The sequence below is a fragment of the Polypterus senegalus genome, chromosome 2, assembly GCF_016835505.1.
Source record: "Polypterus senegalus isolate Bchr_013 chromosome 2, ASM1683550v1, whole genome shotgun sequence".
In the NCBI taxonomy this organism is placed as follows: Eukaryota; Metazoa; Chordata; class Cladistia; order Polypteriformes; family Polypteridae; genus Polypterus; species Polypterus senegalus.
In genome coordinates this window covers 119,605,217-119,626,935 of record NC_053155.1, presented here as the reverse complement: position 1 = coordinate 119,626,935, position 21,719 = coordinate 119,605,217, and the positions used below count along the sequence as shown (strand labels likewise).

Below are 21,719 nucleotides of genomic sequence, written 5' to 3'. Positions count from 1 at the left end.
TCTAAATCACAGAGAGGGTAATGAAACAGACAATTATCTTGAATTACAAAAAAATAAAGGTTTATTGAATCTGATAACCTGTTAGGTTAAGTGCAGTTAGAATAGCTGCTACAAAACATCCTTCTATTTCCTCCTGAAGGATAAATGCACCTAAATGTCTCAAAAATATACAAAATTTCTGCATTCATTTGTCTACAGTTTCTGAAAAAACAAATCTCATACGGACATGCAAAATACAACATACAACAAAATATAAAAACCATTTATTTACATGGGTATCGCTCTTTTGGGAAAAGAGAAAAAAAAAGGTTTAAGCACTGCTCAACCAACTGCAAACATACGACCATATTTGGTGTTCACAAAATATTTCAATTTTAAGAAACACTTAAAATATTATATATATATTTTATATACATAAACACGTACATAAATACAAATATTAAATGAAGATTATTAAAATAGTCAGAAATGTCTTGCTTCACTGGGAAAAAATATCACCACTGATTCCATATGCTTTACTGTTGACGTATCTTTTGTGAATTCCCAGGTTCTTTAAACCTCCCTTGGCTATGACATAGTGTGCGCCTGTGTAATTCACGTTGAAACCACACTGACTAATTTAACTACAGTTTCATTGTATGCAACTTCCCTTACTGAATACAACCTTATAAATAAATAAAAACAAATTGCAACCTAACCAACAACATTCATGTCTTATAAACCAGGCTGAATGAATAAATGAATGCTGCTTTGAAAGAGCTTTTCACGGATCACTTTACCTAGAATCTATGACCCAGAACAAAAACAAATACCATGCCTTTAAAGCTTGGAATTTCAAGTAAAAAGCAAAAAAGAAAACGGCTCTTTTGCAACCTCAGCTCACATCAGGCAAGGTTCATCATAAATCAATACACAGAATACAGTGTACGTGTATAAACAGAAACGGAAAATTGTGACAGCTCTTAGAAACACAAAAACAGGCAAGTTATTCCTCTCAGTGGTGAAGCACAGCCTCCATTTCCCCTCAACTATGTTGTGCCGTTACGATGGTCTATCAAAGAGAACATCTCTTCACCAACATAAAGAGCACTCAAGAAGCTTCAGAGCGGTGTTAACAACTTTGCACATTTTCAAAGCATTCCACTTCTCTGGAGCTGAAGTTCAGTCTTCAGTATCTGGTTGAACACCCAACATGGCATGTAGCTCCTCTGCAGAATAACCCAACAAATTTTGCAGATCACAGACAAATCGGTAGACATAGCGCTTGCCAGAAGTCTTATGGATGATATTCTTATCGTAGTAGTAACGGAGACCACGGCTTAATTTTTCATAATTCATTTTGGGCTTATTTTTTCTCCGACCCCATCGACGAGCAACCTAGGAGAAAAAAAAAAAAAAAAGTGTATAGTTTTGTAGGTTATATTTCACTATAATCAAATTAGCAAAATCCAAAATGTAGCCAAAAGCATTAGATGGAAATCCAAGACAGCACCAATGTTAGTGTGATGTTTGCATGCGAGGATTTTCTCCAGTTTTTCTTTTTTGTTAATAAACTTATCATAGCAGACTGATAAGAAGCAAAAAACTTTGCTTTGATTATGTAAGCCATGTATGAAGTCACCAAACCCAGGATTAAGAACCCATGCACTCAAAAAAAAGGTATTAAAAAACACAAAACAGAGAGCAACCTTCAAAAAATAATGGGAATAGAAGCCTCTGTCAATATATATCACAAAATAATGATCAAAGTCTATGAGTAAAGAGCGATGCTCTCCAAAAGACACTTGAGAGTATTTTCTGATAAGAATACTGAGTCGTGTTTATTCTGTTGAAAGCACACTTTATAAACCAGGTCATATTTTACAAACCACGCAGCAACTATGTCCACAGACCTAATTGAATTTTCTAGCTGTGTTAGGATTTCAAGTTTTTTGGTTTTAGCAGAGGAGATCTGAGGTTTCATTTTTTTCAAAAACCTAACTGTTCATTGTTTGTAGAGAGGTAAGAGTGCTGTAACATTTAGTTCTGTTTGCTTTGTGCAGAATGGACTTAAGAGTTAAAACAAAAAAAAAAACAGACACAACCTAACTTTACCTCAGATTTGTTTTTATTTTAAACTGCCTTATTAGTTCATTGATTTAATGCCACAACCCATTTGGCTCTGATGCCACTGCTTTTCAAAATCTTTGGATTTTTAGTCCAAGTCGCATTATACTTTCATAAACCCATCTTCCATTGCAATTAATCAAACTCAGAGTCACAGGAGCTGGGCAGTGAGTTTTAGATGGGGCATCAGTCTATGGTAGGGCACCCTAAACTGGTGAATTTAGTCACCAATACATCTAAAACTATAGACCTTTGGGGTGTGAAGGCAAAACAAATTAGACATGGGAACAAAGTACTAACTCTACACAGAGTGGCTTTGTCCAGTCATCTGGTGGGGTGAGGCAACACTGCTAATTGTGTCTACTGGGGTGAGTTTTAGGTTCTTTTAATCCAGTGTCTTCACAAGTGCACAGTGTTATTACATTGCACTGCCAAATATGATTTCTAAAATGTTCTGCCTCTTCCAATATAGGCTTTCAGGATATCACAGCATATCCCAGATGTTTTACTGCAATACTGGTATAGAGCACCAGCCCACAGCTGCACACATTCAGTTATACACCCATATAGGGCTAATTTCGAGCTGTCAAGCACCCTAACTGCAGCTCTGGAATGTGGGAGAAAACCCTTATAGATCAGGGGAGAAAACTGAACCCTCCACATAAAGCGTAACCTGGCTGGGATTCAAACTCATGTTGCTGGAATAGTGGGGGTACAAGCACTACCCACTATGCCATTATGTCCCTTCTTTTTAAAATGTATAATTGCCTAACTGAAATCATATGACACTTGAAACTCTCATGTTGCAGTTGAGGTCCTCTGACTTAACACATTCCAAGATGCAAACACCAAATTCAGTTTTCACGTTAGCCATTCTAAGGGTGTTAAAATTAAAAGATGGTAGCACCCAAAACACTAAATATCTCATATAAGAAACATACAAAAATAAATAGAAATCATACAATCAAAGAAATTACAACTGGGCAATTTGTTTACCTCGTCGGGATCTGTAAGTTTAAACTCCCATCCATCTCCAGTCCAGCTGATGAACGACTGACAGGATTTATCAGTGAGCAACTCAAGCAGAAATTGCCAGAGCTGAATAGGGCCACTTCCTGTACGTCATATAAAAAAACAATGTCAAATTAAGGTTTTTAACAATTAGCTCTCCTTTAGAACCAGAGTATTGTGCCATGAACAAAACAAAAAATCAAAGCCACACTAGGACTAGACATCCTTATCATTTTACCTGTGAATCCTGCCAGAACAGCAGCAGGTATGACGGGTTTTCCCTGTTCCAGAGGATTGTTCCTTTCCTGTACGTAGTCTTTGAAAGACAGACCTTCCTTGTTAAGGCATAAGGTTCCGACATTAAAGTCTTCATCAAAGCTGTCATGGGATGGTACTCTCTGCACATCAGACAGCGAGGACTGGCTATTCCATGAATGCATTGCAGTGTCCTTGCTGTCATAGCTGTCAACGCTTTCCACAGAATCCTGATCTTTGGTGTTATCTAAAAAACATTAAAGGATCCAATTTGCATCTCAAGTTAAATAGCACAATTGCTATATAAAAATAAAACTTGTTTACTTGTTTCATCTTTTAGTATTACCCTCAAAGTTCTTAATATTTGCAGAGCTATAATACAGTTGACTGAATTTGCATTTTTTCTGACTGAAACTCATAAAGATTATGAGGACTATCTTAGGATCACCGAGGGTGCTGAAGGCAGGGATTGAACCAGCTATCGAACCAATGCTTTAATCACTTTGTCAAAGTGTCAATGTCGATGAAAATAAAAAGCTCAAAACACCACATATTACTAAACATGTTGATAGCTCAAATGTGGCATTGTCTTTCCATTTATTACTGTATTCAAAGAGGAACCAGGCTTTCATCGTAATTCATTTTCTAAAACCTGCTTAATGCTATTCAAGATCGCATCACACCCACATTTGGAGTTGCCAATTAACTTAACAATCATCTTTGGGTTGTGGGAAAGAAAACTGGAGTACCAGGAGAAAAACCCACACAGATGTGGGGAGGAAATCTAAATTCCACAGAGACTGTAGCTATCCACAGGATTCAAAAGACACTGGACTTGAAAGGCAGAGGTGCTGACTTCTCCGCCACTGTGTTACTTACCTGATCAACACATAGTGGATACACAGTATTTTGATAAACTTTCTATTGCCTTTTTATTACCCCCACCACATTAAGATTTAAACATTGCAATGCAGTAGAGACTTACATGCTCTGCGGTTTTCAAGATTCAGACTGTTAAATGCTAGGTCCTGGTTCATGGTGTAATAGTTCATACTGATGGTGTGTAGCTGTGGTTTTGAAAACATCTGGTAGTCCTGATCAGTGCCAGAAAGACTTTTGACTGACGTTTTTTCTGAATTGTCCAACAGCTCATCTAGTAAGTTCTTCATCTGAGTTTGATCAAAACTGAAATCTGAAAAAAGACACAAGTGACGTTAACAGAAAGCTTTCCTCTTTTTAAAGTTAGTGAAACATATCATACAAAAAGAAATCCTTGGTAATATCAGATGTTTTAACACCTCATATCGGATGACCTTGTCTGTTTTATTGAGGTGACCTAACATTACCTAATGATTTTAAAGCTGTTTAATCCAATTCACTGAGGGCTGTAGCCAATCCTAGCAATATTAGGAGTCAGCCTTGGATGGGGTTCAAGTCCTTCACAGAAGTTTCTCATGAAAGTGCCCACAAAGCCAATATAGAATATCCATATCCCCATAACCTATATAAACACTATACCAATAACATGATCACCTCCCCAAAATTGCCAAAACAGCGAATTGCTATGTTGTTAGGTGTTCCATACTTTTCTTGGTGGATCTCAAAGCTAACTCATTATTTATGATCAGAAAAACCAGAACATATACTTAGCCTTAATATTTATCGTTTCACCTGGTGTTCACCTTTATTACAGTATTGACGTCTTATCTGACTTATTAAGAATATGCCTTGCATCTGTTTGGACTTTGCTATGGCTTCTCACTAAATCTGTATTGCTGCCTTTGTTATGGAAGTTTCAAAAATTCTGCAACACCATCCCTTAGCTTGCGGGTGGGTATGGACAGAGGTAATTTTGTCGCTTTCAATTTTGTCACAGTTCATACTTCTGATTAATTATTTGGCTTTTCTTATAAATTGAGGCAGCTCAATGAGACCTAGTTGATTGAGGCAAGTATATCTTAACTACAGATTAGCAAGGTTATTGTATTCATTTTCCTCTGCCACTGGTAATGCCTAGTATATGGAAGTGATCCTACTGAAGGCCCAGAATGGGTTATGGGAAACCATAAGTAGATTAAGTTGAACAAAATTGGGTTTATATTAAAGGAGAGTAAAATGTGGGAAGGAAAAAAATTGTGTGTTTTGCTATACTTAAACTCATTCAGCAGCATGAGATCTTGAACTGCAAGCACACTCCTACAAATAAGTTATTGCTACAGAAGGTGATCACTATGAGGCAATGCCTGTTAATCATTGTATTAGTGGAGTCCATCTGATTTCAGGTTGTTTTCCCAGGAATTTTTGCTCTTTGGAGCAAAACCAGTGAACCCTACAGTATGTTCTGGGAGAAAGCAGTGAACAATTCAAAGTACAACCTGCTACATTTGACTTTTCGACAATAATTCAACATAAACTTAAATATATATATCCAGAGGAAAATGTTGAAGTAATCTTTTTCCTGGAAAATTAAAATGCAGCAGATTGTCATATCTATATTTAAAAGAAATACATAACTACATGATTGCATATTTCAGGTCCCCATCCATAGCTTGCTAAATATTTTCCACTTATGCAACATTTACAGTATCTATGTTAAAAAAAAACAGCATAAGAGAGGTTTGTAGGAAGGAAGGCTAGTATCCATTATGTATGATTACAAAGCTGATAATTTGGGGCTCAAATACCCCAAACAAATCATTTGCCTAACATGAGCTCCAATTTTAGGAAAAAAATAAATTAACAGCTAAAACACTGCACTGTTCTAATTTACCATATGACTAAATAGATACACAAGTAAAATAACTATTGGGATATTGGCTTTTTATTACCTGCCTGAAATAAATGATTACACTGGGGTTTATATCTATTTCATGGCTTATGGTTTCTTAATACTTCATGAGGGAACACATTAAAATAAGCATGACACATTCACACAACCTCTCAGTCCAAGCACAAAAGATGCTCTTTGCCACTGCTTCCTCATCATTGGGAATATAATTGTATGAACCATTAATTTTCCAAATCTGTGAGATGCCAAAACCAGCTCAGCAACATCAGGTGCAAGGCAGAAAGTAACAGCAGATGAGGTGCCAGACTATCACAGGCCACAACGATACTCTGTCATTCAAGAACGGTAAACGCCAAGGGGAAAGGGCTGACTATGCAAACTCCTCCTAACTAGTGATAGGTCCAGGATTTGAACCCAGTAATGAGACAGCAGCAGTAAACATTGTGATTATCCCATTGTCAAAAATTTAAAATAAAAGCCAAGAAATTACAACACTTTTGAATGGATTTACCAATTAAGTTGTTGTTGATCCAACTGGAAATTACATCAGGGGTAACATTACTGAACTGGGACTGTTCACTTTCTTGACAATCTGCAAATTAAGGATTGTGTAATAAACAAATGTTATCCACATGAATGCATTTTATTTGTTGTTTTTTGCCATTAATTAATACAATTACTACAATGCCCACAAAGTATTTTACCTTTCATCATCTGTTCCAGGTGCTCCCAGAGGATGTCCCCCACAAAGTCAGGTGCCAAGTCTAGAAAACGCTCTTTGCCCATGTCACAGAGCATCTGCCCAGTAATGTTGAACTTCTGAAAGTTCACATTTGCCAAACTGAACTCATTGGATGCCCAACGGAGCCACTGGAAAACTTGCAGTTCACTCCACTGGTGTGGATCTGAGAAAGAGAAAAACAAAAAAACAAGCTCAATTATTTAAGCAACTGGGGACATCCTCGCTTATTCAGTTTCAATCTGCTTTTTCTGATGTGGGTTGTGGATCTGGGAACATGTCCAAGTTAACTTAATTCTAGTCTTCACACACAGTACACAGTACTTTTTTTTTACAAAAACAAACAGATTGCCCTCAATGCAATCTTTATGTGAAGCTGGAAATGTATTGATTATTAATTAAAAAAGTTAAAAGGTGCCCTTAAATGAAAACTGTTCCTCAGGCTCAAATAAATCTATGACCTCTGCAATGCATTGTTTTTAATGTAGCTGATAACTGAAAAAAAGACCACATTCTTCACATATTTTGGACCTAAATTTAATGCAGATCCAACTTGTTAAATAGCTTTATTTGTTTGAAAGGTTCGACAGGTACTCAGACGTGCAGTGTGTAAAGGAACTGCCATCATAAGGAAAAACAAACTTCTGAAACTATACTGAATGTGCCCATTGTATTTGTTGACCTTTATCTAATTTCATTTCTAATACTGCCATGTGAAAAATGTTATCCTTCATTACTGCTCTTACCCATGTCGCAGTGTTATGATTGTTTTTTTAATCTGAATTCCAGTAAATCTTTTTTGACAAGTATTTTTAATGTGCTTCTTTCTCCTGTGTTGTTAATGACCCTAATTATTTCGCTTCTTTAGAAAAGCATTCTTTCATCTGATCCACGTCTTCAGAGTGTGGTCATGTGCATAAGTTCAGGGAATGTGTTGGTGTCTCAAGAATTTAGGGTAACTAACACTTTAGTTAACGTATTCATCATAAACACCTATTGGCAGTTTGCATGTTAAAAACATATAACATGTGAAACAATGTGTAAGAGAGTCTTCTTCTTCCACAGCTATTTCCATTTTTTATGGGGTTCAAAAATATAAGAATTTATTACTGCTAATACCACAGTTAATAAAAATAGACTGCTAATAGCTGCTTTATAATGGATACCTATAAATAAAATTTGACTAAACAGATAATGAGCACAGGTAAAGAAAAAAAATTTCCCTACAAGGAAGGCTTCCAGCACTTTGGCATACATTGAATAACCATCTGTTTTTAGTGTGCCAGAATGGTTGGCAGAGTACCAACAATGCCGGTTCAGTTTCTAGATGAACAACCAGCAAGCTGGGACTGAAATATGTGAATTATCATCTTTCTTGTTTTTTCCACTAAGGTTTATGGAGAGAGTTATTAATGACATGAGAAATGCATGGGCCAGGGATGATGTCCACAATTGCCCTTTTCCTACCAAACCTCTGATCACAATTCTGCTAATCTGTTTAGCCTACATTTAGATAACAGTGGAGAAAAAACACTTCTGTGCACTACTCCGCGCAAAAAAATTTTGTAATGTTTATTAGTATTGATTGCGAACTTTTAAGTGTATATACAGTACTAGCCGAAGCCCGCCGCAGCATACGGCGGAGTAAGAATAGGAACGGAAAATGGTGAGAAAGGAATTCAATATAACAAAGGCTTAGGAAACCACCGTCGCAGTATAATGAAAATAGCAAGGAGCGAAACCAATGCCAATGCTCGAGAGAGTACCTTCCTGTAGCAGGCTACAGAAAACATAGAAATATATAGACGCCGCATTCATTGTGTTGCCTAGTCGACACGATAAGTCAGCGCGTCTGCCCTATTGCAAGTGGTAAAAGTGCAATTTAAACTAATACAGGTAGACGTGGAAACCGGGTTTTCTGATGAAAAAACAATAACATTTTCAACAGTATCGTTTACATACAACAGATTTTGGCGAATCGTTTACATGCAATTATTTATATCCTTTTATACACTACATGCGTGCGTATCCCATGGTCTTAGAGTTGGTGGATGGGGCTCTGTGAGTTGGCGGGTGTGGCTCTCTGTCTTGCGTGTGCTCTCTGTCTTGCTTGCCCTTAGTTAGAGTTGGCAGGCGGGCTTTGGCGGGCGTGGCTCTCTGTCTTGTGTGCGCTCTCTGTCTTGCTTGCCCTAGAGTTGGCGGGCGGGGCTCTGTGAGTTGGCGATCATGTCTCTCTGTCTTGCGTGTGGTGTAAAGTCAACGTGGCTCAGAGGTGCATGTGGACTTTTGCACAGACAAAAGTGACTGAGGCTGTGTTTGGTGAGTTGTTGCGTGCCTCAAGAGCAGTGCTGGACTTGGGATGATGGTCACAGCTGGCGTGCGTGGCTCTGTCGTGCATATCCCATGACACAGTAGGAGGGTTAGAGTTGGCGGGCGGGGCTCTGTCAAGCGTATCCAATGGTCTTACAGTTGGCGGGCAGGGCTCTGTCTTGCTTGCGCTCACTGTCTTGCGTGCCCTCAGTGTCTTGCGTGCCCTTAGTGAATTATATATATAGATAATGTACACTGCCTACGATGTATTACTATTACTATTATGAGGGTCAGTTTAATGGGGACACAAGAGGGCAATGTACAAGGTTGCTCCAGAAGTCTCTTATCTGGTTCTTTTCCTCATTTAAATAGCCAACTTAGAGGAAGATCTGTGACTCCAAGTGAACTCTGCCCATAGTGTGCCCGTGCATTATATAATATCCATGGATGTTCAGTGTGCTTTCTCATAATCAGATAACTGTGTTGAACAAGACAAGTGGATGGCTGTACCTGTGCAGACTCAAAGGCATTTTTTCACTTTCCCTTACCACACTCATTCATTACTAGGGGTTTATCATCTGAGACCCCTACTCTGTGTACCCTCAAGGACTTTTTTCTTTAATAACATGCAAAGGAATTAAGCTAAACACTAACAGTCAAGGAAATTGTATTACTTAGAATCATAAAGAACTGTTGGTGAAACAGAACTTGCTCATTAAGGAATCCTGCTTTGCTCATCCATCACAAATGCAGCACTTGTTGAACTGGATAAATGTTATATTTCAGATCTATTTTGCTGCTTTGTGAATACTGATATTTAAAGAATTAATAAAAACATAACATCTAAGTGGATTACTTATGTACTGTACAACATTCTTTACTTTTATGTTAAGAGTCTCTCAGTCCACAGTAAATGGTGGGCACAGAGCCACAAGACACAATAGTCACTTACCACTGGGAATTCCAAGACGGCCTCGCTCTTTCAGAAAGCCACTAAAACTGTCATTCAAAGCCTGGCTCACGACAGCCTTACTGCATGGAGTCAGAAGGGGTACTCCATAGGTGTTGAGGTCTAGAGAAGACGGAGACACAAAAAACAAAATTATAGCTGATATCTGCCAAGGGTCATGAGAGTCAGCTTACTGGAATCAAGTACTGGAAGTAAAAGTTATTTTTGTCAATTTGAGAAACGCTATCATTTACTACACAAAAAAAAGCATATTTTGTTGCAATGTGTGGTCAATTGAAAGGAAATGCCTCAAACACAGTGAGAGATTCTGCAACCGATGGAAATCCACAAAGCCACTAGTGACATTGTGTACATCCATAGTAAGTTCTCCTTTTCTTTGAAATAACATGCTGTCACCAAAAGTTCTCCCAGTGATGTTGCAATTACATCCTGTGTGATCTTTGGTTCAACATTCACTTGTTACAACACACTATTTATTAAGTGGGCCTTTTTCTGCCATTGAGAAACTAATAGTTTTAGCGCTTGATTTCATAATTAAAATTACTGTCCTTAAAGAAAATGCTGAATCACATGGCAAATGCTTTTAAATTTACTTTACCAAGAAGACAACTAATCACTACAAAAGAAAAGAAGTGCACAGTATCATAAATCAATATTGTCAACAAGCATATGGCAACTAAAGTGCAAAAGCTCTCCTCCTCGCACACATAGTATTTTATCCAAAGTTTAAATATGAGTCTTGGGATGCCCTGGTTTTGTAATCTCCTTCTTCTTGAATTTTAGAACAGTGTACAGGCTGAAACAGATCAACACTATGAATGGCTGGTGTAACACTAGCTACTGTTCTTTTAACTGGTCCAAAATAAATGGCTTTCAAACTCCTATACAATAACTCTCTCAGGAGGAACTCTCAAGACAGGTTGTAATTGTAGAGAATCGCCTCTCCTGCCAGTTCTTGGTGTAAATATACTTGTAGTACTTATTACAGTGTCTGTTTCCACCAGTCCTGGTGGTACAGCTTACGGTCTATTTGCAGTCGCTCTCTCCTCCAAGGTCTGGTGCACTTTTTCTCTGCCACCGAGTTTCATGGAGTTAATCTCCTACAAACACTAGGTAATGCAGTACAGTAGGTTGCCAACGAAACATTTTCGTGAGGAGACAAATTTGGAATTGTATTACCAAAGTAATCACATCTTTAATGTAGCCTTTGCAACACTGTCTAATAGAGAAAAAGTAAAGCTGGAAATGCAGTGTCCCGAGGTTACTATTTCTTTCAAAGTTCCTTATGAAAATCAGGCACTGCTGGCTGGTGAGGAGATCATCATAATGATCTTGATGGACTGAATAATTTTTGTTTTGTCCTTTTTCTTATGCTTAAAATAGGTTGCAATTGCTAACCCTGAACTCCCACCACTAGTTTTGCAGCCCAGTCCGTTTTCTGTATCTATACACTGGAAAAGGATGGACCAGTCTTCAAGTCAAAATTTTCTTCATTAGCAGACTAGTAAAATAAAGGCTGGGTCTGTCTTTCTCCTTTTTGTAGGAGCAGACATCTGGTGGTCCTTGTCACTGGTTACCTCATTTTCCTGCAGTCTCTGTTTGAGAGCATATCCAGAACACTGGCTAAAAACTGACCCCAAGAAAGGTGGATGTGCACTGCACACTCCACCACTCCCCACTGCAGTCTATCTTTACAGGCTCTATAAATTTAGGGACAAGTCCAGTGCCCACTTTTGACAGCTCCAACCACACAAGGGTTATATGTGCCTCAAGACAGTTTAATCAGCCTTGTCCAGAATCTGATCCTAGAGAAAAGAATAAATTCCACCCTGAATGTAGATGGTGCCCTGTCTACGACTAGTTACTGGCTGGAGTCAATGCTTCCTGGATAGAGTCTGACCTCATTGCAACTATAAATAAAGTGGATTATGAGAATGCTGTGTCACATTACACTGTCTAGTACAGAATTGTAGCATTCTTTTCCTGACAGGCCTAGACTGATAAAAAGATGTCTTTTTATTTTTTTGTCTTTGTTTTGGATACCCCGTCTGCATTCAGTAACACAGAGATGTCCAATGTTTGAATGAATGGAGAGTATGATAATAGAATCCACTGACCACACCTCAAAAGGAGACTATATTTTAGATTCATAGCTCAATTAGCCAGTTACAAAAGAAGGTTAGAGGCAGTAGTTTTATTTTTAAGCATATGTCCTATAAAATATAATAGCAGAAACAGCCACCCATGATCAGTTGTGCTAAATCTATCTCAGGGTCATTGGTTTTGAAGCCTGTCCTGACAGCAATGGGAACATGATAAGCCACCAGTCAATATCAGGACATATGGTATCTTTGACAGCAACTATAATTACTTTTACACAATTACAATCTTTTTAGAAAACAGCACAACATAACAGACTGTAACTGAACAAAAAACATGGTCAGTAATTGGGAAGGCAAAACACAAATGTTTTAAGTGGATATGATTTTGTAGCATATTAACTTAAAATAAAAACTGGCAATTTTCCCTAAATATTTTTCAATATTTCAAATGGATTATTGCAATTAAACTTACCATGTGACACATAATCAAGAGCTGATGGGACTTCCTGGACTGACTGGTCATCATCAGAAGACAGATAATGCCGGAGGAACACTGCATTGTCTTCAATAATATCAAAAGCAGCCTGACGCTGTGAAATAAAATAAAAAAAACACACACACACAAGTTAAATGCACTACTTTTTTAACGAGTTATAAAATATTAAGACTAAAAACAAAAAGGAAAGCTTTAGCTCAGGCTTACAAAGATAGAACTTTTACCAACAGAACGAAGGCCTCTTAGCCTGATGTGACCCTGAGATGCAAAATGTGTGGCAATAACCATGTTTTCGTAACAGCTTCATATAATTAACTCCATTAGTGTATATTTATGTGTGACGTGCTGCAACCTTAAAATATATTCAGGCTGTAAAAGTGCAAGTGTATATCTGTTTCGGAAATCTAAAATGCAGGCTTCCAGGGCCTACTAAAGGAACCATCTATAACTGTAAACAAGCTGGAATTTAAAACCAGGCAAATCTTACATTTTATGGATTGCAAAACTATGCAAAAGCCATTTTATATATTTTTGTCACTGGAGTACTTTACTTTATAAGAATAAAATAATGAAAAATAATCATTCATTTCCTAAACTGTGTAATCCAGTGTAAGGTTTTGGGGGTGCCGAAGCTCATATTCTGGCACATGGCAGAAACCAGCTCTGCATGGCGCACCAGTCTACTACAGCTCATACTCACTTATACCACAACAGCTTGTATTCATCACTTAATCTAAACTCCACACATTTTAGAAGTACGAGGAAACAGGATTACTAGGGAAAAGCCCATAAGTCATGGAGATAATGTTCTAACTCCACACGAACAGTGGTAAATTGTGACAACCAGTGTCTCCTTCCAGAAAAGGAAATTCATTCCATTGACCACACACCTGGTGTTCTCTGTAGTGCTAAGTTTAATCATTCACATATTCAAATGCTAAGTAACTAATAAGCAAAAAAATCGCTTTTTACTATCATCCACATTATCATCATCACTTTTATGACTTTATCCAGGTTACTCAGTTGCCACCCCAAATATTTTTCCTTCACCCTCCAAGGTCTTAGGCATCCTTTGGACTTAGACTCAATCTTTACATAACAGCTTCAGAAAAGTGAAAGGCTCAGTTAACTGACCACCTGGCAGTTTAATAAAAAACATTAAACAAAAATATATTGGTCTGGATGCAAATTGAAGAGCCGTCTCCATATAACACATTTCTTAGATACTAAAAAAAACAAAACAATGGTCACTATAGTTTTTTTCACCTATATGACCTCATCTCAGCTAGCATCAATAAAGAACAAAAAGCCACAAGTATGTGATCATTGGATAAATTGTTACAGATGACGAAATACATTCCAAGAAATAAAATACACCAGTAAAATGTTTAAATTAACGAATAGGCCCTAGTGTGAGCTTGGTGTGTGGGTGTCTTCGTGTGTGTTCATGCGGTGGGTTGGCACCCTGCCCAGGATTGGTTCCTGCCTTGTGCCCTGTGTTGGCTGGGATTGGCTCCAGCAGACCCCCGTGACCCTGTGTTCGGATTCAGCGGGTTGGGAAATGGATGGATGGTTGTGCAAAGCCTGACAAACAACTACAGTTGAGGCCATAAGTTTACATACACCTTGTCTAAACGCCTTCAAACTCAAAATTCCCCAACTTCTCACATATTACCAACTCAATTTCCATAGGGGTTTTTCTCCAAAACAAAGATTATGTGACAGATATATTTCAGCTTTTAACCACTATGTCATATTTTAAGTTGGTCAAAAGTTTACATACTCCAAGTTGTTTGTCTCTTTAAACAGCATGGATGACTCCGCGAATTGATGTAATTACTTTTAGCAGCTTATAAAATGCTGATTGTCATAATTAGTGGATAATTGGGACACCTATGCCTGTATATTAGGGTCTACCTGTAGAGCTAGTGCCTTCTTATGGTTAAGACAATGGGGAAATCAAGTCAAGACCATAACAGAAGAATTGTGTATCTTTTTGACTCATATTCCTTCTTAGCAGCCATCTCCAAAGGGTTCAATGTGCCATTAGCAACTGTACAATCAAGTATATGAAAATATAAAAAGCTTGGCACCATACAGACTTTACATTGTTAAATGATGATAAATGTTTGTTCTGAAAGGTTCAACAGAACCCCAAGATAACAAAAGAACTAATGAAGGACTTAGAGGCACCAGGAAATAGTGTCAAGATCCACCATTAACAGAGCACTTCTATGTCCTGCCCTGAAAGGTTGCCAACCAAGAAAGAAACCATTACTCCCAAAATCAGTACAAAGCTAGAGTACAGTTTGCAGTTACTCACCAGGACACACACAGCTTTTTGGAGGAGTGCTCTCTGGTCAGATGAAACAAAACTTGAATTATTTTGCCATAATGATCAGTAATATGTATGGAGAATAAATGGTGAGGCTCTTAATCCAAGGAACACCATCCTAGCAGTGAAGTACGGGAGAGGTAGCATCATGCTTTAGGGGTCTTTTGCTGTCAGGGACTGGTGGACTTCATAAAATAGATGGGATCATAAAGAAGGAACATTATCTGGAAATTCCAAAGCAGCACCTCAACACATCAGCCAGAAAGCTAAAGCTTGGTCACAAATGGGTCTTCCAACAAGACAATGATCCCAGGCATACTTCCAAAGTTGCAACAAAACAGGCATCACAAAGCCTTGACCTGAATCCTATAGAAAATCTGTGAACTGAACTGAAGAAACTTATCAGAGCAAGAAGGCCCACAAACTTGAGGAATGGGACAAAATTCTGGCCAAATATTGTGAGAAATTTGTGGAAGGCTATCTTAAGAATTTGGTTCAGGTTAAGCAATTTAAAGGAAATACCATCAAATACTAACTTGGTGTACTCAAACATCCGATCCACTGGAAATCTGACACAGTGATTAAAAGTTGACATAAATCTGTCTGTTTGTCCCTTGAATAACAAAAACCAAACCTTCGAGGTTTTTGAATTAGCTAGACTAATGGGCTTAACACATGAATTGTTTTGTATTGTGACATATGTGAAGTTGGGCAATTTTAAGTAAGAAAGTTTTTAGCCAAGGTGTTTGTAAACCTATGGCCTCAACTGTACATTATTAAATCAGAGAGATGGGGATCATGTTTCCCAACATTTCCAGTAAGCTAGTTTAAACTGGGGACAGAAAGCTAACTGTATAACATGTAACTAGGTAGTGAATGACTAACAAAAGAGGTACTATAGCAGTGGTAGGCGAATAGACATAAAACTCATACTGGAAAAAGAGAATACTTCCCACCTAGGAAATCGACCACACAACTCAATATACTTGGGATAGTTAAGTAGGATGCCCTGAAGCACAGATCTGTAGGGGGGGAGACTTCTTTTTCTCTTTTCTGCAAGTATTCGAAAATAGCCCCTTTTCAAGACCAATATAATTAATTTACAGCTAGATTTATATACTTATTACTTTCCCCAGTTACATTTTATCCCACATAACACACATTTATGTACTATTTGCTCTCTCAAATGAGCATGAAGGCTTCATGTCTGAGCTCATGGCTTTGAGCTTTCCAGTAACCTACTGAGGCCACCATTTGTTGCCACCAGTTGTAGACTGCAGTTCCTCATTCCGTTCTGCTGGTTGCATTAGGAGTATGTTACGCCCACAGTAATAAATTACCAATGGGCACACTGCTCTAACTGACTCTAGTGACTCAAGCTGTCTCTGACTGAGATCAAGGCACCATTACTCATTTATATTTATTTACATTATTTCATGTCACATATCCTTCATTTACAGTCAATACATAATACATTCTCCAGATTTTTCATATCCATGAAAAGCTTTTTTGAACAACTTCTCACCATCGTTATTCACTCAAGTACCAGGATACAGTGTAATTTGTATAACAGATAATTACAATCCTAGGCATTAAATCAATATGGAAAGTTCAATGTGTTTTTTCTAATTCAAAAATATATGTAATTGCTTTATGGCTTGTTATTTTTTATTTTGTAAGAAACAGATCATATAAAAATTGCATGAAATGCATCCTAAAGGAGAAAAAACAAGTAAATATGTAAATCTGATTGCTCCTTTTTATCATTATATATTTTATACACATGTATGGATTTATTATATACTGTGTATGTGATTTTATATATACAGTCACATTATATAACTTGTAGCAATTTGTTTGGTCTTAACCTATTCCAGATATTTGCTTTTGCTTCAAAGAAGAGCAAGTTTCACATTTTAAACACACAAGTCACTACCCCCTCCATCTTTAATTCATTTCCAGCTCTTAAACCTCCACCCACTGTTTCCTTTTATAACAATGGAAAAATCCCTCTTGGAAACCCACTTCAAGGTCTTTTTCATTGTTCATCATTCTGTGTAGTCTGGGTGGTAATTACAGCTGCTTGCTCTTTCCTTTTTATTTTTAAAGGAACAGGCTTTGAAAGGGGAACAGAGACTAGAGTTATTTATGTTTTTATTTTGAAAGTATATTTTGTTCTCTTTTGGATAAATATTAAAACTAAAGGTCCGCTGAGCACTGAAGGTTTTTAGGAGTCCAGGTTTAATAGGCAGTATGGTCAAATTTAATCAGTAAATCATGGCAAAAAGATCACACTTATTCTAAAGCTTTTGAAAGGTACATTCATAAGGTGTGTCAATTATATCTTCTGTTGACAATGTTCTCTGAAGACACGCATTAGGTTTGTTGATGTTTAATACTGCAAATACAACAGCAGCACAATTTAATAGAACATTATCTAAGCTTTCGAGGCAACTCCGGCCCCTTCTTCAGGCAAGATGTAATTGTATTTGATGTAATTGAGGATTACATCTTGCCTAAAGAAGGGGCCTGAGTTGCCTCAAAAGCTTGCATATTGTAATCTTTTTAGTTAGCCAATAAAAGGTGTCATTTTGCTTGGCTTTTCTCTACATTCATAATGGCTAACACGGTACAACACCCTAGTAGTATAGAACATTATCTGAAAACTACAAGTGGGGTTGAAACCTGCCCTTTGAAAACTACATTTTAATAGTCCGGCTTGTAGCACAGAACTCTGGGCCCTATATATAAGCAGTCTCTGTGGGTCCCTTCCTCTCGAAAACAATTTTTTTGTTCCAGACTTCGACCCCCGCCCCCCGCCACAGTGGTCCTTGAGTAATCATTACCCCAACGTTTCTAATATTTAAGAGAAAGGCAATATGGCATACAACAGAAACTAAGTCTGTTCTGAACGTTGATCTGTGGCAGAGCTCACAAACACTCATTTACACCCAGTTAGCTTCCTATACAGTTCACTTAACAAGAACTATTTGGGAAATGATCTCAGACAAAGTTCATCCACCCAGATAGTGACAAGGCCTAGGAGTTAAACCCAGGCCATGTGAAACATGCAGGAACAGTGCTAGCAACTGTACAGCTCGAAATGCCCAAGAAGGGTTTCCAACAACACTTGTTCTTTTTTATTTAACAAAATGTTCCCTCTGACACAATGAAACTTACCTTCAGACTTCCGCGGCAGCTACTGGACAAGGGGGCAACTTGATCCATTTGAAAGTCAGACATCTTAATCTATGTAAAAAACAAAAAAAAACAGTAAATTACAAAAAAGAAGGAAATGTGCACGTGTTTTAATCTGTAATGTCATCATCCATTTATCGTATTCAGTATTACGAGTTTTAAACCAAATAAAAAACTTGCTTTCTCACAATTATTTTAATAAGGCACTGTCCTTTAGAGTGAACGGCTTACCGGTGTGTTTCCTAAACGTGATAAAAAAAATTCAGTACAAGTTATTCCTGTGTCACGTTCATTTCTGATGTCAAGTTCAGAGTGTAAGTGTAGATTTACAAATATAATGTCTAGAAAATGCTGATAAATACAATACCACACATATGTGTAACTAAATAGCGACATAACCTGAAATTAAATTATATGTGTGTATAGAAATTAAGGGACCAGTCAATGAGTAAGGGACACATTTTAGAATGTTCCCTTCCAAAACATTCACCTCATATCAACACTGCCTGTGGTTCTGCTATATGGTTATCTGTGGGTATTTTACTAGATTGAATATTCCCTCACTTACAGTAAGTCAAAGTGTACATACCCAAGATTAAACGTATATCTGGCTTTGTAGACACTTTAAACACACCTCTAATTCAACAGACTCTTACTTCAAAGTACAATGAACATTAAGGAAAGATAACAATTTATGTGGCCCACACTCTTCTCTTTAGTATAGAACAACAGTCTCTCTTTTTCCATTCAAAAATCTACCACTAATTGATCTGGTAACAAATTATAAAGGAAAAACGTGATGTGATGTGATGTGATGGTGTATTTCGGAGGACATATCTTGAGAAAACAAAATGCTTTCAGGGAGTGTCAGCTAGTGAGTGTTTGGTTTAAAATGTAGAGCTCAACTCATTTTGGCTCACAATGCTATTAAAGGTGATCTAAACTAAACAGAACACACATCTTTAATAAAGTAAACAAGAATGCAATATTTTAAAAAGTAAGATTTCTCAAAGAAACGACATCAATAAGCCACAATTTATGCTTGGACTTAAAAATACACCTCATAATTAATGGAACAGTATGCTGTACTTTTATCACAGACCATCACCACTGATATACCATAAAGCATGTTTATTAAAAATATTTTATTATTAAAACAAAATTATACAGAGTCATAGCATACTATTTGCTTTCTTCTGATTGACCTTAAAATTTATGCTGAAAACCATTTTAATACAAAGCTACCATATTACATATAACACACTGACTATGAAGTGTTAAATGTGAACTAAAGTACAGTCCTATCACACAGGCAACTTTACTACTATATTAACATCCGACTCCACAAGTCATTCTAAAGAATTAATGATTTTTAAAAAAGTGTCTTTGAGTGTCACATTGTACTTAACCATAAACTGGAAATAGCAATACGTAATGTCTAAAGTTGGCTCCTGCTTTGCACATGATACTGCCAAAACAGGCTCCAGCTCCCCTGAATGGATTTAGGAAAAGGATGGACTTTAAAACAGACAGCAAATACTGTATTTGAAATACAATGTAAATTCATCAACTTTTCACCATCCATTTATTTTCCAAATCCTGGAATCATGGGGAATTAAAACGCTTTGAAAGCATTAGCGACAGGATAAAAATAAATTGGAGCAAACAATAGGAGTACAGTATATGGAATGTATTACTAATGGAGGGTAAAATTAAAATCAAAGCACCGCTTGCAATTATTTCTGTAATACTGTAGTGCTCTGTAGAAGTATTTTGTAATGCAAATATGTCTGAGACATTGTTTTTATCTGTCAAGAGCTTTCGACAATTTAACATATTGACATATATCTATTTATAATCTCAGTTAATGTTTGGGCATTTATAAGCTCTGCTCTCGGTCTCTTTATTTTCTCAACTACATTTCTTCTTTTAACCTTGAGCTTTGTTAAGCGCGATATAATGGTGGACTTTAAAACTATGATTGAAAAGACCAAGCAACCCCACCATTCCATCCATCCACCCAGTTCAGGGTCATTAGGGCCGGAGGCTGGCAGTATCGGGGATGGTCGGGCGCCAACCACGGCTAAGTGCTAGTTTCCTAAAAGCAATGATAATAATTTCATTGATTGCCAACTGTCAATATCGACGGGGAAGGTCACATACAAATTGATTTTTACCAATCATTCGCTGGAATGAGAAAACATTAAGCAAAGTACACTGAGGTATAACGCAGAGCATTTGGACAACAGTAAGTTAGACGCACGTTGTCGGCTAAATTACATTATCCTTTTCTGCTACTCAACAAAGCTTGCTATCTGATAGGATTTACAGAATGAGCCGAGACACCAGAAAGAGCTCACGGAAAAGGATTAAAGACATTAGTGCAGGATTGTCAAATGCCGCTACCGATTGTAATGTTTTTTTTTTTTTGATTGCGATATAACTGAAACAGTTCAGGTGCGACAAATATGCAAAATAAATGGTACTCCTTATAAATTTTCTATATTTAAATTGAAAGCTCTAAATACATGAAAACCACCTATATACAAGTAAAGGGAAAACTGTGCATATGTGGACTAATACATACGGAAACTTTCAAGATACCCGACATCGCCAAGAAATCGCTTATACAAATTAAAAAACTGCAATTATCTGGATGGAAATACGAACATCTAAAAATTCAAGACAACCGAAAACTATCATTCACTTTTTCATTAGTATCACGCGGTTACTACATAAAGCGAAACACGCAATCTGTAACAATTGCTTTCTACCCCAACACAACAAATCAACGAACGGTTTAATATTGTAATAAAGTAACACAGACGACCTATATTTTTTTAAATGTGAAACTTGCCTACCTGATGAATGAATGAAAGTTGTACTTCCGAGCTACTCAATAAATCCCAAGCCAGAAAAGACGAGATAAAACGTCCCGATTAGAGAGAGGCGCAGATCTTGACTGTAACACTCCAACAAATTAGAAATCCACACTTAGGTTTTCGCTTCACTACTGACACACACTGTTGTGGTTTGGTTTTGTTTTTTTTTTGTTTTTTTTACCTTTCCTAAGGCTTCGGTCCTCCCACTTCTGTCGTAGTAGCTGCACACATCGCGCCAGGGTGGGGCTTCAGTTAATTATTCGCCACTAGTAAGCGCCTGTACCGTAGGTGTTTCGTCAGCAGGACTCTTCCTTACAGCACATCCAGTGTTAACTGCATGGGCTATGGCTTACCAGTTTACAGATACGTGGTGACTCATCCGACAAACTGGAAAAAACGTCACACACTATAAATAATGTCTAAATGGACCTGAGGATTTTATTTACAAACCCATTTAAAATACACGCTCGCACGTACACAGCCAGGGTCATTGGATTCGCGCCTCAGAACAACTCCTCCTAATCTGT

General features: G+C 37.4%; 1 protein-coding gene across 1 annotated transcript; it reads right to left on the bottom strand.

Moving 5' to 3' along the window:
* Positions 1-38: 38 nt before the first annotated feature.
* On the bottom strand, positions 39-21,358 carry ets2 (v-ets avian erythroblastosis virus E26 oncogene homolog 2). Its single transcript, XM_039744470.1, has 10 exons — positions 21,172-21,358; positions 18,293-18,361; positions 12,754-12,871; positions 10,162-10,281; positions 6,865-7,065; positions 6,672-6,752; positions 4,358-4,564; positions 3,356-3,619; positions 3,103-3,221; positions 39-1,377 (listed from the first exon to the last, which is right to left on the bottom strand). The coding sequence occupies exons 2-10, from the start codon at positions 18,353-18,355 to the stop codon at positions 1,162-1,164; spliced, it is 1,389 nt and encodes a 462-aa protein (XP_039600404.1). The 5' UTR covers positions 18,356-18,361; positions 21,172-21,358; the 3' UTR covers positions 39-1,161.
* Between the last annotated feature and the right edge of the window lie 361 nt (positions 21,359-21,719).